Genomic DNA, 18,320 nt, shown 5'->3' with positions numbered 1-18,320 from the left:
TCTTAGAAATAACTGTCAAGACATTCTAAGATGTGAAATGTGCTTTTTCATCCTAATGCCTTCTGCAGGGCTGTTTTGGTGCTCATATTGGTGCATAAATAGTGAATAAATGTCAAAGGACAACTGAAATAAGTCAGAATTATATGGTTCAGACTTGCTGTGGTTATGAAGACAATTCATTTTGGAAAAAAAAAATTACAATAATACTGTTGAATGAAAAATAATGACAGTCCAACAAAAAGCAGAAGATTCAGAATAATATAACAGCAAAGAGCTAAGGGGGAAAATCAGCTTTCTCATAAAATACTGCAAACAGTGCACAGAAAACAATCAACAACCAGCATAACCTCACTTATTGCCAATTCACCATGTTCATTTGCAGCTAAAACCCTTTTGTGGTCAGCTGGGAGATTTATCTGATGGTTAATTGGATGCTGTGTGCTGCAGTGCACTTTGCAGCTGATTAAGGCAGCTGTCTTCAACATGGCAGCCCACTGTCTCTATAGCTGACCCCACATTTGGCAACAGCAGTGGGTTCACAGACCCCCACAGACAGCCCCTGTAAAGCAACAAGCTCCATCATGAGCCTCATAGCCCACTAATGAGCCTCTGCTGGTTGGAGAGACGGGAAGCCCAAATAGCAGAGCCATTGATCTAAATGATTAAGAGACAGCCTCAACATTATGATGTTACTGCTGTACCACAGTGAATGGCATAATATTACATGTTACAGACATAAAATCTAAACATAATCATCAACGCTAGTGAAATTTTCAGAAACTGGGAACAGAATAAAGCTTTTGTTTGTGCCAAGCAAAAGGAGAAACAGTCCTTGCCTGCCCAAATAATAAGTCTTTTGTTCTTTTTTCTACTGACCTATGATTAAGGAAGGATATGATTTTGTCATCAAATTGAATTTAAGAATAAGTTTACTTAATTCATATAAAGATAAAATTAAGACCAAATGCCTAATACTATAAAATACTATGACCAATTTATGTTATACGGAAGAAATTGTCCTAAATCACATTAAATCACATCCCTAACCTCATTCTATTATCGCATATTTGCTTTGTCAACATGACTTCCTTTAAATACACCACAGATACCATGCAATATATGAGGGAACCATCTCTGTTTTTAAAAGATGCTATAGTTAGACTAATACAATAACAGGATCAGCATTGTAACTGAAGCGTGGAGATAAGATGGGAAAGGCATAATTAGCTGTTGTTTTGATCAGTGGACTTTTGCTGGACTTCACTGTTGACATCTCAGGGTGACTGATTTGGAGAAAAAATTGGTGACTTTGATGGAAGATGAGAAAAAGCTGTTGCAGACAAATTAATCCAAGTTTATGGTTTAAAGCAAATTAAAAGTTGCACAAACAGTGCAAAATGGCAACAGTCAGTAAGACAGTTCTGTATGCTTCAGGGTAGGTAAAATAGGAGATTTGTACCAAGTGCAGCAATGGCTGATGGTGGAGTCAGACCACCATCAGCCATGGAGTTTGTCCTGTAATCAGTAGGTTGCCTGTCCAAACTCTGGCTCCGTCTGCCTCTTTTGTTGCGGGAAAAACATTTCACCCACCTTACTTGGTGGTGGTGGACAGAAGGGCTGATGGTGCTGGTGTAAAATCTCGCTTCTACTAAGGCAGCTGTGGCTATAGTTTGCTGCCTTCAGTGCGTGAATGGGAGCGTGATTGAGAATAGTCGATTCTCAATCACGCTCATTGTAAAGCACCTTTGAGCACTCAGGAAAGTGCCATGTAAGTCTGATGTAATTTCATTTCCATTATTATCGCAGCCTTTTGCCAATGAAGGTCATTTTCATTTAAGGAAATGACCTTCATAGGCAAAAGGCTACTATCATACTTTGCACCATGACATACAAAAAGTGTTGGGTTTTTTAGAAAAGCCAAATTTGAAGAATAGATTCATTTTCATGTTTTAGAAGTAGAACTTTTTCAAGTGAACACAAACCTTTGAGTGGTTGGATTCATAAAGGTTACCTCATAGAAAACATACAAGTGTTTTATTACATGCAACTTTGGAGAAAATTTTAATATGTAATTTGCTTTAATTTCCAACCCTAAAAGTAAGTTGAATGTGTAAGTCTGTATGCATAAGACAAGATACAGCAAATTATGAAAGCGCTTGTAAATGGGTAATTTACCAACCTTTACTTTATAAGAGTAGTTTTTAGAATCTAGCTGAGTTTAAAGTAGAAACTACTATGGCTGTGTCCGATCCAGTGCTGAGCTTGGTACCTATTTGTGGAAGTATTTACACTTGTAGTTTACATCAACTCTTTATTTGGAGTACAGTCTCTATTTAGCCTCCGCGGTTGTCTTTTAAATAGCTCTCAATCTCGTCCCCATTTGCTCCTTCCAGGAGCTGTGGGTGTCTAACTAATGAGCTTACAGAACCTACTGCTTTACCTGTTTAGACTGAATAGACTGCACAACAGCAAGGAACATTTTGCAAAGGAAATCAGGTTAAAAGGTGCATAAATATATTCATCGGGTACCTGGAAATTAGGCCGCAATAAGCAGCTAGTAAGTAAGTAAGTAAGAAAGTAAGCACACATAAAAAGCACATGGGAAGCAGATCATGAGGGGTTTCATAATCCTGATATCTTTAAGGTGAGCTGAACTAGATTAAAATTGAGAGAACTCTTCTTCTAAAGCTAGAACAATTTTCTTGTGGCATTTTTGAAGACTGTGCTATTAGTCAATTGCATTGTTTTTGCTTCATCCTTGATCCAAGGAAAGGACCTTCATCCCTCATCAAATAATATATATTTGTACAAAAAACTCAAAAAGTTTAAGAACAAGTCTTACCATGTGGATCTGTTTTGTTGGTGAAAACGAGGATCCAATCCTGTGTAATTTTTTTTTTTTTCCCAGATTGCTTCCCCTCTCCCCTGAGTCCCCACCTTTGACCTGATTCTATCTGTCTTGGGAGGAAGCTGATGTATTTTTCCACTTCTGTAACCCTGCAAATAAATAAAACTTTATGCTTGAGTGCCCTCAGTTGCTCCCATCCAGGTTTATATCTCTACTAATTCCAAGAGAAATCCAGTTTATACAGAGGAATCATATTTTTTGATAGATGATTTTCAACTAAATGTGGTCATTACTGTGAAGGTGCTTGCTATTTTGATACATAGCTATCCTTATGAAGCAGCATGGAAATTTAAATGAGATTTAAATTTTTCATGTACCTCCAAATGGCTGGGGCTGTTAATGTCTTGATTTCACTATGTGAGCTATGTACAAGCCTCAGTAGAGTTAGTACAGTGTAATCTCTATCATGTCCTTTAATTTTAGTCACAGAAATGTTGCAGATGACTTGATTCTCTAGGGCCCTTCGTGAGCACCTGTAGTAGTAATTAGTCATGTAATTTATCATTAGAAGAAGGTATGGAGGAGATTTAAGATCTTGCATTGATCCATTAATCTGGAATTGAAATTAAATGTTTGCTAAGTGGATAAACTAAATTGTCCTGCAGACAATCAGAGCTGCAGGTTGTTATTATTGTTTAGGCCTACCCAACCATCCATCATGGTCGCTGACAAAGCTTTTAGCTGTTAACACTTTCCACTTTGTTTCCCATGTGCTTGAGTTGACTCATGCTTTATCTTGACTCTGTAACAAATGGAGTAAATTGTTATGAATTATCTTTGAATATCCTCGCTAGTCTCAACTTTTTAGCCAATTTACTGACATAAAATATGCAGAGAAGAAAATATCTGAGTATTTTAGAAATGTACTCAGACATTCAACTGAGTAGTTTCTTTCTCTCGTTTTTTAGTTTCCTGAAAGTGTTTCACTCATCTTTTGCAGATTTATTCAGAGTGCTGGCTGAAATTTTGTTTTAGAGTCTGTACGTCTCTCAGTAAAGCTGCAATTTATCCTGCTGTTTAATTCACCATGGACGTTTTCGTTTTGCAAGTCAGAACATCTGATTTAAATACAGTTTAGATTATTCTAAAATGCATGTTATGCATCTGATTTGTTAGGCAACCAATAGCAATTAACTTCTAATTTAAACAAATGCATTTGCTTGAATAAACTGTAGAAGATGTAAAAATAAAAACAACTACCTGCTGTGAAATCCTGTTTCCTCAAACTGTACATGTGTTGTGCCATAGAAACACCTAGATTTGAAGGTTTTCCACACATCTAGATGAATAAGTTCAGGCAGGGTCTACCAGAGTGCACATATTTCAAACAGAGCAAGCAGTTTATCAGTGTATACAAAAACAATTATTTCAGATACAGAACAGAAAGAGTGGCAATAGACCCAAGGGAATCGTACTCACTCTGACCTAGGCTGGAAAGAGTGAATGTGTTTATTAAGGGCTTCCTTTGACTTTTTTTAAGGCTCTGGTAAATGTGTTGCAATATGCAAACATAAGATAAAAAAGGCAATGTTTTGCAATGTGCTGCTGTTAAATAAACTTCATAACTGCCAGATATGAAAAGTTATCTTGAGTCTTCAGGGTGAAAGCTTTGTCATATAAAAACATACCAGTTCGAATTATGAACTGCAAAGATCTTTTGTGTTTATTACTTGGAAAAACACCCTTTTACTGAGATGTACAGGTGCACCTCAGTAAAAGTTAATTTTAGTAATTAATTTTAGAGGTGTGTTTCAAGTGTTTATTTTTGTAAAACTGGATGATTATGGTTCTGTCTTCTCTGAATTCAGAATATTGCTGAAGACAAAACACAAAAGAGGTTTTATTACAGCATTATGTGGAAGACAAAAGCTCATGCTAAAGTAGTTTGGTATTCAAAAGTGATCGATCAGATAATATTAATAGAGAGTTGAGGAGAAGGAAAAAATGTGGTGGAAAAAGTTGCACATGCAATAGGGATAATGAGAAGATTATGAAGGCCCTTCATAAGTTTGGGGTGGAAGACTCAAATTGTGGACTGCCGCTGTAGTCAGTAACTGCAACCTTGAGAGGCATGTTGGGCAAAATCCAGATAAGGATTTGGAGGAGCTTCACGCAGAGTGAACTGAAGCTGGAATGAGTACATCAAGATGCTCCTCCCCCTAAGGAAGGGTAGATGCAGGCCAGCAGTCAAATAAAAATCCTACACATGGACCACAATGTCATCTTTCTCGGTTCAACCCTCTTGAACCAGAGACTGTACTGTTGCTTAGTGAAAAGAAAATCCTCTCTTCAAATAAAGAGGCTGAAGGAGCAGTGGAGAAACACATAACCTGTTGAAGGTCAGTGTGAAGCTTCCACAGTCAGTAATAATTTGGGGTGCAATGTCATCTCCTGGTATTGGTTTGCTGTGTTTTATGAAGTCCAAAGTCAGAGTAAACTTGTGCCTTTAGAGAGCTTGAGGTTTGCTTCTGCTGACAAACTTCATAAAGATGGTGACCAGACCAAACAATGCTATTTAACCAACCAGAACTTCCTTCGCACATCTTCAGAGTCTGTGGCTGAACACTTTTGGACCACAACAAGGCAATTTATGCAAAAGGAGATCAAACCTATTAAAAAGTGCTTATACGGTAGGGGACTTCCGCTTCCGGTATGCCTGAGTAGAGACGCTCGCAGACGACGCTCCGACCGAAATATCTCTTAATTCGCCTGTTATTAGAATTTAATTCCACCTACATATCCAGAAGACGCTACCACAATGACTTCGTCACAAAAGACTACAAGAAAAGACCAGAAGATGGGGAAAAACGATGATGCGAAGACGACACAGAAACAGCTAACACTTGATGCTAGCATAACTCAGAATGAAACAGGGGCCGACCTGTTAATGCTAACAGAGCTCCGCAAATTTCGAGAAGAATCTGGAACGGCGCAACGAGACATTTTGGAATCCCAATCCCGGATGGAGGCTTCGATTGCAGAAATAAAGAAGAGAATCGATACACTAGAAGAGAGACTGAACTCCGCGGAAGAGAGAGTGAGTAACGCAGAAGACCGTGGCCTACAGCAGGAAAGGGTGCTAGCTTACTTACTTAAAAAAGACGCCAAAATAACCGCAAAACTGGATGATATGGAGAATAGGATGCGCAGGAACAATATAAGAGTGTATGGGATTAAGGAAGATTCAGAAGGAAAAGAGATGATCCCGTTTATTAAAGACTTTTTAAAATCTGCGCTGAAGCTACCTGATGGCATGGATATTTGCATTGAGAGAGCCCATAGAGCCACAGTTCCGAAGCCGAAGTCGACATCTTCTCCGAGATCCATAATAGTTCGCTTTTTGGATTTCAATGTTAAGCAGCTGGTACTACAGTGTGCGTGGAAACAGCGGAACATAGAGTTTCGGGGAAACAAAATTTTCTTTGACCAAGATTACTCCACCGAAGTGCAGAGAAAAAGAAAACAAGTGCGTGAGGTCATTAAAAAGCTGAAGGAACGGAATATAAAGGCACAGTCTCCATACCCAGCTCAACTTAGACTGTTTTTGGAGAAGGGTGTCAAGACCTTCTCCTCTCTATTGGAGGCCCAATCAACTCTGAAGGAACTCGGGATCCCGGTGGAGGTGGATGAGCGGGACGTCCTGGAGGGAGAGTTGCTACACAACAACTGGCAGACCCAGGGGAGACGTGGAAAGGCTGACCCAGGTCTGGATAACATGGACATCAGGGCCATACTAAACTCGGTGGATCAGCACAAGCAGGGTTGAGACGGTATTGTTATAACTGATTCTATCCTGGTCTAGCCGACATTTTATTCAAAGGTGGATCTTGTTAAAAATATAAATAAGGACATACAGGTATAATATTATATTAATACTTATGGACTATCGGTTGGTGTGTTTGCAGTGAGTGTTTTACTTTTTTCCATTTTTTCTTTCTTTTTTTTGGGCATTTAGTGCAGTAGAATAGGAGACTATGTGGTCTACTGCTTACACACATGGTGTAATTCTCCCAGGGAGACCAATATCCCTGTCCATTTTACATCAGGAGTGTGCTGCCTATGTTTTCCAAAAGGGCAGCACATGGAATACTTGGAAGTTCTGTGAAGATGAAGATCTGACTACTTGTTCATTCTGTTCATTGTTTTTCGGCGAGCTGATTTTGACTATTAAAGATATTTGCATAGAGATCAACATATTACTGGAGGGATGTAACTTTCTTTTTGTTTTCATATAAATATGACGACTTTAAAAATTGTTACTTACAATATTAATGGAGTAAATCACGTTATAAAACGAAAAAAAATTCTAACGCAATTAAAAAGGTTGAATTGTACAATTGGGCTTCTACAAGAAACTCATTTAAATGAGATAGAACATGCTAAATTAAAGAGAGACTGGGTGGGACAGATATTTAGTGCATCCTATGAAAACTACAAAAAAAGAGGAGTAGCAATACTGTTTCATAAATCTTTATGCTTTGTAGCAGAAAATGTACTCAAAGATAAAGAAGGCCGCTGGATATTGGTGGTTGGTTCAGTTGGTGGAACCGCTCTTACAATTATGAATATTTATGCCCCAAATGAAGATAATCCAGGTTTTTTTAAAGAGCTAGCCCAAATTTTAGCGGGTTATTCAACGGGAACAATTATTTTAGGGGGAGACTTCAACTGTGTCTTAAATCATCACATGGATAAATTTCCAACAGAACAAAAATATCAACTATCAAAAACAAAAGCATTGAAGGGTCTATTGGAGGAGTTGGGGCTGATTGATATTTGGCGTGCAAAACACCCAAAGATCAGAGACTATACTCACTTCTCAAAAGTTCATAGAAGCCACTCCAGAATAGACTTCTTTATGCTCCCAAACAAGCAACCCACAGAGTGGTGGACTGTCATATCGAACCTCAAACTATTTCAGACCATGGTCCTGTGATAATGTCTTTAAACATCGACCTGGAGAAATCATTTAAATTATGGAGATTGAACGTATCGCTTTTAAATAATCCAGAGACAATACAATATATAAAAGACGAATTAAATCTCTTTTTAGATATTAATGATAAGGACGAAATTTCACCATCTACTCTATGGGATACAGCCAAAGCATATTTGAGGGGTAAAATTATTTCATTTTCTTCAAAAGTTAAAAAGGAACGGGAGAAAAAACAAGAAAACTTACAAGAACAGATTAAGAAACTTGAGACTACACATAAAAGAACGAACGATGACAAGGTATTACAGGAACTTAGTAAATGTAGACAGGACTTGAATGAATTACTAACTTATAAAGCAGAAGGTGCTTTACGTTTTGCAAATCAAAAATACTATGAGCAGGGAAATAAAGCAAGTAGACTATTAGCGTTTCAACTAAGAAAATTGCAGGCGAGTCGAACTGTTCAAAAAATTATGTGCCCAGTGTCCAAAAAACTAGTTTCGCATCCCAAAGAAATCGCAAATGCATTTTCAAAATACTATAGTCAACTATATAATTCAGAGACAAATCCTAACAAATTAAATAAAATTAGGCAATTTTTGGAACAAATTAATCTTAATAAACTTGACGAGAAAGAGGCTAAATCATTAGTGGGGACAATTACCGAAGGAGAAATAAAATCTGTTATAGGAAAGCTTAAAAATAATAAATCACCAGGAGCAGACGGTTTTCCAGGAGAATTCTATAAATGCTTTCAGGCTGAGCTTATCCCACTCTTATGCAGAGTGTTTAATCATGCTTTGGACTCCAAAGACCCACCTAAAACATGGGCAGAAGCAATTATCTCGGTTATACACAAAGAAAGTAAAGACCCCACACAATGCGGCTCTTATAGACCAATAAGTCTGTTGTGTAATGACGTTAAGATTTTAAGTGCCATCTTGGCCAAAAGACTACAAAAGATTATTAATAAACTTATCAATCCTGATCAGACAGGCTTCATACCCAATAGACTCGGATTAAATAATATCAGACGTACCCTAAATATAATCTCAATTGGTCAACAAAGCCCCCACACATCCATGCTTCTCGGCCTAGATGCTGAGAAAGCATTCGATCGGGTGGATTGGTTGTTCCTGAAGCAGGTACTATTGAAGATGGGCTTTAATGAAAACTTTATCAGTTGGTTTGAGGTGCTGTACTCCAATCCAACCTCTAGAGTACGCACTAATGGTTATTTGTCAGAAAGTTTCCCTTTAAAAAGAGGAACCCGTCAGGGTTGCTGCCTTTCTCCGATCCTGTTTGCTATCAGTATAGAACCCTTAGCAGAACTAATAAGAACAGACACATCAATTTTAGGCATACCGGATAAAATCAGGACTCACAAACTATCACTGTATGCTGATGATGTTATTCTGTATATAAGAGACCCAACAACTTCTATACCAAATATTTTAAAATGTTTGAAGGACTTTGGTGTGGTCTCAGGATATAAAGTTAATGAATCAAAGTCAGAGGCCATGATGCTAAAAGGCTCCTGGCCCCCAGAACTATCCAATTTAGTGAATTTCAATTGGTCACCTAATGGATTTCGAAATATTCTCCCTAGATTGTTGTATTTGTTTATGGCCCTCCCTATTTGGGTTCCAACAACAGAACTAAATAAAATGCAAAAAATTATTTCAACTTTTATCTGGCAGAAAAGAAAGGCCAGAATAAAACTTACTCAGTTGACCAGTGGTAAACCTTATGGAGGTCTTAATGTACCAAACTTAAAATTATATTACTGGGCTGCACAACTACATGCAAGTGTAAGTTGGCTAATACAGAATAAAGAAACAACATGGCTGACATTGGAACAAAGCGCAAGCCCTAAACTTTCTTTACAGGCCCTTGTATTCTGCTCGACTGAAGTCTGGAATAAGTACAAAATTACAAATATATGGATGAAAAGCACTCAAAGGACTATAAACATGATTAGAAAAAATATGAAAGCTCCTCAATCTATATCTAGAGCTACAAAAATTTTGGATATAATAGACTTTAAACCAGGGCAACAAGATCCGGGATTTCAAACCTGGCAAAGCAAGAATTTAATTGTTATTGATGACTTGTTTGAAGGGGAGATTCTGAAATCTTTTAACCAGATTAAGGAGAAGCACAGGTTGAGCAAATCTGATTTTTATAGATATTTACAATTGAGAAGTTACCTGATGTCCCACACCGAATGGTCCCTTCTTCAGACAAGACCTACTGATTTAGAATTATTCTTCATAAAGATCACCAAGGAAAGAAAATCTAATAATACTGTGTCAAATTTATACAAATGCTTACAATCATGTCTGTTGAAGGGATCTCCTGGGATAAAGGAAAGATGGGAACTAGAAATGAATGTTGTGATTGAAGATGAAGAGTGGGAGAAAGTATGCGTAACTGGACATAAACTGACTAACAGTCCATCTTGGAAAGAATTTTATTGGAAAATAATCGTTAGATATTTCAAAACTCCATATATTGTTTCCAAATATGATCAAACTAAATCAAATCTGTGCTGGAGACACTGCGGACTAATCGGGGATCACACTCATGTCTTTTGGGATTGCCCAAAGATTACGAAATTTTGGGAGGGAATTAGAGAGGAAATTTCAAATATCTTGCACACTTATATTGAGTGGAACCCCCGGATCTTTGTTCTGGGAGTTCCCCCAAATAATTTAAGTAAAGAAGAACAATACTTATTTGGTATCCTTGTTCTCGTAGCCAAAAAAATTATAACAATATGTTGGTATAAACCTTTACCCCCTACTGTAAATCAATGGAAAGAGAAACTAGTGAATGTTTATACGATGGAGAAAATAACAGCAAAATTGAACTTGTCCACTGGTTTATTTGAGAAAAGATGGAACCCTTTGAAGAAATATCTCCAATTAATATTGTAGTAAGATACATGTAAAAACACACAGGTACACATTTTATAGGTAGACTTAACATATATTTCTGTTATGATAAAGACAATAGTCAATCGAGAAAGATTTTTCCTCTATTTCATCCCCTCATGTAAAAAATTCTGGATTTTCAGTCACGATTGTTTAGTTGTTGTTGTTCAACTGTTTGTATTATGGTATTGGAAATTGATGTTTCTGACTTATTGTATTATTCATTGATTTTGAATATTGATCTGATAAAATAAAGTCTTTGTTCAAAAAAAAAAAAAAAAGTGCTTATACTGTACAGTACAATGAGTCACTTTCAGCAATTCAACATTGCTGTTTTAAAGGTAGCTTTTTTTATTGATCTTTTTTTATTATTATTCAATTGCTGAAATCTATTAACTTGTCATCAAAATTTTAATTTATTGTGATACAACAGGAAAAATGGTTGACAAATTAATGCATAATATTCTTGTAAATAAAACAGAAAGACAATATAGCTTTACCAGGGCGTTAACACTTATTGCCACCTTGCTGTGCCTTTGTGCCTTTTGTTCAATACTTAAAAACTTTTTAAAGCTCTCACATAAGAAAACATATTTGGTAGTATCTAGGCTAATACTTAAAGGGGACATATTATTCAAAATCCACTTTTTTAGCCCTTAGATACGTTTTGTGTACTTTTACTCCCTAGGAGTGTAAAAAAAACAAACAAACAAAAGAAAAACATTTATTCTCCCTCGGTGCTGTGTAGATATCTTTATGTTCTTCTTTGTCATATTTTTTAGTCTATGTTAACTTTTCTCTGTACAACATGCAACATTTTCTTGGCTATGACCTTACCATATTTGCAATGAACCTTCTAAACAATGTCATCACTTCCGGTTTTGTGAATCCGCCATTTGTTTAATCTCGCCGCGATTTTGTACCACAAGATCAGTTATTCCGAAGTTGCAAGTAAACAAGTTGTAGTGTGTATTAACACACAAGATTTCTGACATTGCGCCCCTGATCTTCGAAGGTTATGGCTGAATTTTATTTTTCTTGGAAATGTACCCACTTTAGTGGGGAAAGTCCGTTTTTGGAGCACTTAAGGTCCACTGCTTCAGTAACCTGTCAGAGGGATTTTCTGTAAGACTTCGTCTGATTGAGGCGTCTGTTTCTTATCTCTCTACAAAAAACGAGGCACCAGGCAAAGCGGTAAGTACTATATAACGTTAAAAGGCAACAAAGCTTATTTTAGACATGGACTATTTTTGTCTTAATAATGACTTCCTGGCCGTTGGTTTAATAGTAGCATCGAGCTTCTGTTAGCCCTGTGTTAGCTGCCTCCTTGAGGATATAACTGTTCTGCATGTCTGACATAATTAACTCCTGAATTATGAAGGTTGTTTACTTCATTCAAATTGTGGTAGCATTAATATTTTGATAAGTATCTGAAAATAAAGGACACTACAGTTAAACTACCCTCCATGTTTCTCCATCCATATTTAGTATGGACGGAGAAGGTGTAAATACAGTAGTAGCACCTTTATGATGCATTCGTTTGAATGCGTGATTCTGCTGGTTTGTTGTCTATTGTCGACATCTCTAATGAATAAAAAGTTTCTCGGTAGATAATTGTATAGCTGCTATCAAACTACAAACATGGCCGAACGCTCTGCGACCTGGAGGGGGGCGGGGCTTGAAATGTCTCGTTCATATGAAAAGAAAAAAAAAACACAGCGAAACATGTTGATCTAAAACTAAAGGGACACGTATGTAGAGCTACATTAACAAGCAATTCAGACGAAAGCATTTCAGTTCTACTTTATATAGACTTGGCTGAATGATTTATATGTAAAGAGGAAGGATTTAAAAGCATGATATATCCACTTTAAAATTGTAAATACTTTATTCTTCTCTGAATATACTGGACACTATCTTTGTTAACATGAAGTTTGCAAAAAACATTTTTCAGGGATTTTAAGAAATTGTTAAAATCTGTTATTGCCTCTAATATTTGTCGTCACTTTGCAGTGAGCTGAAAAAAGTAGTCCTAATTGGCACGTGGGTGGCTTAGGAGGCATTAAGTATAGTCTCTGTCCATCAATTTATTGCAATAAGTAAATCCAGGGTCATGGGGTTGCTGCCAATCTCAAGACAGCCTCTAGGTGAGAGGTGGGGAGCAGTTTATTATTTTCTTCTATTCTACTTGTAAAATCTGTTTTTCACATACAGTTCAGAGTTCATTATTTAAGATTATGTTCCTAAGGTTAAAACAGCAGACCACTGGCGTCAGACAAATCCCCTTTTCCTGGTATGAAAGGAAAACTGATCAGGTTTCCCTCTACCAATCACATTTTGAGGGAAACGGTTCTATTGTTTTTTTTTCCAAATGGCCATTTAAGGGCATGCATTATTTGTTCATATGCACTTTTGTTCAATAATTTCTCAAACACATAGATTTTCTCGTCATTTGAAACATAAAATGTCACATTTGGAGCAAAAAGCTACTTCTGCCAAATGGTCTGTAGAAAAGAAGGAGTGTTTCCAAAATTATACTACTTTTCAAGAGATCAGTCTAATGTTGTTACAATTTTAATGTTAGGGTGTCATGCAGACCATATTGTCCACATTTTTACTTAATTTGTTAAAGTCGATTGGAAAATTGACTTTTATCAAACAGAAAAGATTTCTTTCACTCTGCTTTTCTCTCTTTACCTGTTAATTTAAACCATTTTTAGTTTTTGTGCCAAAAATCTAACTGTGCTCGGTGTCATAAATTCACATACAGATGGTATATTTCATTAGGTGTGTGAGGTGGAAACGTGTGCAGCTTGAAGACAAATGTTGAGCTGCTGCTATGGTTTTCTTCCCTAAGCTGATATGTCATTTCTGTTCACGACTAGAAATCCCCTTGGGCTGGAATACCTCCACAAACCACAAAAAACACTCTGCTATAAAGGGTATATGAAAAGAGAAAGAAACTGAGGGTTGAGAGAAAGCGACGTGGATCAGTGCACCTGTGTGAACATCACTAGACTCATGGCACTCAGGCAAGCCGCTCCCCTCTGTCCTCTTATAGGACCCATCTCAGCAGATAAAAGCGAGACCCTCTTTGAGGTGTCCCTTGGCATTATCCCCGCATCCTACATCAAGTAATTGAAAGACCTGAGTGTAGTGGGGGGGCTTGAAGATGTATGGAAAAGATCAAGGGTGAGTAATTAAGTTGTGCTCACATTTACAAGTTTTATACAAGACAAGAAAAAAAAACAAAAAACATGCTTGTTTATGTGGAAGGTTAGCCTGGTAAAAAGCAGTCCTCTTGTACTACACTATTTGGATCTGGGCTCTTGGCTATTGAGAAACGACTGCTTTTCTGAGGTGTGAACTGTGTTGAAGTTTAAAGTTTTACCCAATTGCTAGCATTTGTCTGTGACGTATGTAATGTGCCAATTTCATGCTATGAAGTTTACCCGAAATTGCCTGCGTTGTAAATCACCTCCACAGCAAAGAGAGAAACCAATCTGAACAAAGTAGCTGTTAGTGTTAATTCAGTATGTGAAAGCATGACCAACTCGGACTGAACGCTTTGTTCATTTCCTCCACTGCATAGCTAAAGTTACAGGCAGACTATGATTGAAGCAGCACAGAAAAACAACTTTCTCATTCAAAACTTTTCCTTCTGGTCTAGTAGAAAATCGACTGGAGGGAATCTAAGTGAAGGGGAGGAAGCCCAGATTGTGCTGTATGTGAGAATTTATTAGAGTGAAATTGTACAGGAAGGCAATGGCCAGGCAAGTGGAAAGTAGTGCCACTCAGAATCTTACATATGAATTTTAAAGCAATTTGGGATTTTTACCCAGATTTTAGAACCAGTTTCAGACAGTGGACTTATTGCAAAACAAGAAGATCGAGCTGCACATGCTTATTTTTTTGTGATTACCTCTGAGCTATAGTGTCAGAATTATACATACATGATATATATGTCCTTATACATATTTTTAAGAATATGTATCTCAAATCAAACAACGAGATGGTAGAAACTTTAACAATATTGGCGTCTTAACATGGGTTAAGGTTTTTACACCTGTTGTTTTGCTTGTATTTCATAAGGGACAGTGAGACGACCGACCAACTGGCTTTAAAAAGCCCATCTAGGGACAAGTACTTCAAAATAACTCACGCTATAAGCACTATGACACAAGAACGGGACTGCTGTTTTGTTCACTTTGTCTATGTTAATGAGTGTCTGTCCCTATCAAATAAACCTAATAAATAAATAAAGATGTTTAATTTGATCATAATATGGAATTAAATATACAAATTGTCTTGTACTTTACTCTCCCTTTTAGTGAATCAGCTTCCATTGCTAATATGTCATCATGAATACTTATATTCAAAAAACAACCTAAATTTAAACTCAGTGCCTTACCTCCAATATCGTCTCACCAAGTGTCTCTATGTGTGTATTAATAAGAGGAGGAAGAGGGAATTGTATTTGACATGTTCTTATGTTTGTATTTGGTGAGATTGAATATAAAATCGTCCCACATGCACTCAATGGATCAAAGTAATCTCTGTAAAATCAGTGTCACTGCACTGTCTGCATGCTATCTAATCCCCTTTGTCATGGCTTTTAATATGTTGTAGAGCAACTGTATTGTCCACATTTTAGATGAATAGGAAAAAGATACAGAGCTAAAGATTAGAAGCAATGGCTTTTATCCCTTCAACATTGATCAACTCCTCCAGAAAGGTTCCTCTCTCTTTGCTTCACTCTCATTCAAAATCTGAGAAAAATTTGCAATGTCAAAAAACAAGGTTATATTCTGCTTGTGTTTTTAAGTCTTTTCCAGAAAACGTGTTTTATTGAGTCAAAGGTCTTGCCCTTTCATTCCTTTGTATCCCCATTCATTTTCCTCTCTCACCCCCTGTGGTTTTCCTCTGGGTGAAACCGGACATGGGTTCTTGTTATTGGTCTGGCTCCTCCCTCTCTTTGACTCGAGCTGTTTTTCCTCCCTCCCACTTATGAGGAGAGCTCGGCAGTGTGCGTTAATCCCGGATTGCACTGCCCTGCCGTCTGCATCCCGTTGTTGCTGGGAGAACATGGCACGGCTCCAGGACCCCTGTGCTCACACCAGAGAGAAGTGAATGTAAAACAGAGAGAGACAGGGAGAGAGAGAGTAAAAGAAAAAGAGGTGCAGTTGGGCTGTTTTACGACTGTCACCGCTGGTTGAGCGCTGTGCTGCACTCAGAGTTATTGAGTTTTGGCCACATACTCTCTCATACTACAGGAGAGGAAAAGGAGAAGAATGGCAAGCAATTTGTTGCAGTGCTGGGTGAAAATTTAAAACTAGGAAGCCTCGGTGACCTTCTGGCTTTCACAACACTTACTGCCTTCTTCTACGCATTGCATCTGCCTTGCTCCTCATTTTTTGAAGGAATTAAACTTTTTGTTTTTGTAATTTCTTTTTAACTTCATCTCTTGCTATTTCATCTGGAACTCTGTCTGACATGGAGTCCCCCACCAAAGAGATCGAGGAGTTTGAAAGTACTGCTCTGAAGTACCTACAGCCGGAACAAATAGAGAAGATTTGGCTCAGGCTTCGTGGACTGTGAGTATATTCAGTTTTTAGTCTTATTTTTATCAATATTAAGTCTGAGAGCAAAAAAGCATTTGAACTAAATTTTGATTATTTTATCATAGCTTACACTAGTTTCATATATATTAATAAAGCATGCAGAAATTGTCTGTGTTATTAGAAAAGATAAGATTTAATTGATTTTAATGTTTGATTGCTTGTGAAAAATAACAAAACAGATAAGTTTCAGGGTGTTTTATCTGTTACAAATTTGTGCACATTATTTTTGTTGTTAGACAAGAAGGAAATGGAAGCCCTTTGAGAAAGAATAAAAGGTTGATTAAAGTAAATGTGAGCCCCTTTTTAATAGAAATTGTAGTTTTTGGTAAGCACTGTGTCAAGATTACGTCATTGGATATCATGTGCCTTTTGTGGCAAGCTGAACACACCTTGGAGATGTTTTCAAATCAAATATATCTCTGAACACTTGTATGTCAAATATTCAAAGGACGTCCATATAAATACTCCCTGAATGATACAAAAACTTGCCATAGCAGCACCTACCTTATTTATGCCTTTATCTTTAGAGCTCCCTTTAACTTTATTTTTAACTCTGAATTATTTACAATTATATAAACAAAAATCTATTTTGGGTTTCTGTTGCCCTGTTTTTAAATCAGATGCAAATTTGATAATTCACATAAACTTTGTAGTGTATTGGATATGCATCTGCAGGAATTATGCTTCTACTGATACCAAAAATAGATAACTTCACACTTATTTCAATAACTTCCAAACTGAAGAGTGATATTACTAGCCCAGCCTGGTAATTTGCTCACTGATTGGGGAACAATTTTCTTTTGAGTTTCCACCTATATTCCAGGATGATTAGAACATAATTAATGAGAAGATCATTGACATAAATATGAAAGGAATGCACTTATTTAAACTAAACTTAAAATGGCATGAGGTCAATTCATCAGAAGAATATCTAACTATTCATCAAGAAAGTAATGGAAGTGAAAAGATTGGCACTGCTCATAAGCATCACTGAGCCTAAGCCAAAGTAAACATTTGTTATAAGAAATCTTAATCTTCATTGGAAATAGCAACAATTTAAAATTCATCCTTTAAATATATGCTACAACTTGGTACTTGTGAAAGAAGCTCTTGTGTCTGTTCCCACTCGCAAAATTTGTCAGTTGCAAATTTTGCTATAAAATGCAAGCATAACATATTTTTCATTGAATCTAATTTTGATCAAATAGAATAGTTTTAAGACTTCTAAAAGATTCACAACCTTGCAGGCGCTATTTTAATATTTAGTCCAATCAACCAACCAATCAACACCTTTATGGCCTTTCCTCCTGAGAACGGAGCCAAGAAGCACTTTTTCATGGAACTTAAGTGTGAATTTCCTTATTATCCATTTCTTGTTTCATCATTTGGACTCTGCAGGGGAGAGAGGGCATTGTCACGAGGAAGGCTGTCTTGTGAAAGGAAATGGCTAATGTTGTTATGGGAAATCTGAGAGAAATAATTTTTTTCTCTTCACAACGGGTGGTGATTATGTTAATATTTAAAAACAAACAGCTAAAGCACTGAGCTCCTTTAAATCAAGACTTAAACCCCACATGTTTAGAGATTCCTTTAATTAAAAACAGCTGGAACATTGGTTAATATGTTTGTATATTTGATAATGATTACTCTTGATGATTTTGATATTGGCATTTGACAAATTGTAATATCTGTTGCTTATTTCATAATTGGTTATGGTCTTGTTTTTATCATATAACGCACTTTGAACTGTCTTGTGCTATGCAAACAAACTTGACTTTAGAGGTAGTTGTTTGGGATTTTCACAGCTAACTCTTATTTGACTTGACTGTTGCTCTTATAAGGTTTAGTTTTACAGTAGTTCACTCACTCTGTGACTGGTAATAGTTTCTTTCCTCATGTGAAAATCCCAGGATGTAAAT

At 36.8% G+C, this 18,320-nt stretch overlaps 1 protein-coding gene and 1 long non-coding RNA gene across 7 annotated transcripts in view; one reads left to right on the top strand and one right to left on the bottom strand.

The window, feature by feature from the left end:
- pde1cb (phosphodiesterase 1C, calmodulin-dependent b) overlaps positions 1-18,320 on the top strand; it is a 110,237-nt gene that overhangs the window by 29,014 nt on the left and 62,903 nt on the right. The window contains exons 1-2 of one of the 6 annotated variants that reach the window (XM_044134068.1): positions 11,845-11,974; positions 16,280-16,374. The exons of 2 other annotated variants lie outside the window; for them this stretch is intronic. Coding sequence is in view for 1 of the 4 variants with exons in the window: in XM_044134066.1 (XP_043990001.1) it covers positions 16,274-16,374 (101 nt within the window). In the remaining 3 variants the exon portion in view is untranslated. Of the gene's footprint in view, positions 1-11,661; positions 11,975-15,802; positions 16,375-18,320 lie in introns of those variants that run through there. 3 more of the 6 variants (XM_044134067.1, XM_044134069.1, XM_044134066.1) reach the window with 3 other exon arrangements.
- LOC122841083 lies at positions 2,917-4,206 on the bottom strand. Its single transcript, XR_006372336.1, has 3 exons — positions 4,109-4,206; positions 3,554-3,650; positions 2,917-2,997 (listed from the first exon to the last, which is right to left on the bottom strand). It is a non-coding gene; the product is annotated as an uncharacterized LOC122841083 (long non-coding RNA).

Source organism: Gambusia affinis, linkage group LG12, assembly GCF_019740435.1.
Source record: "Gambusia affinis linkage group LG12, SWU_Gaff_1.0, whole genome shotgun sequence".
Taxonomy (NCBI): domain Eukaryota; kingdom Metazoa; phylum Chordata; class Actinopteri; order Cyprinodontiformes; family Poeciliidae; genus Gambusia; species Gambusia affinis.
Note: the sequence above shows the minus strand (reverse complement) of the source record. Positions and strands in the feature narration are given on the sequence as shown.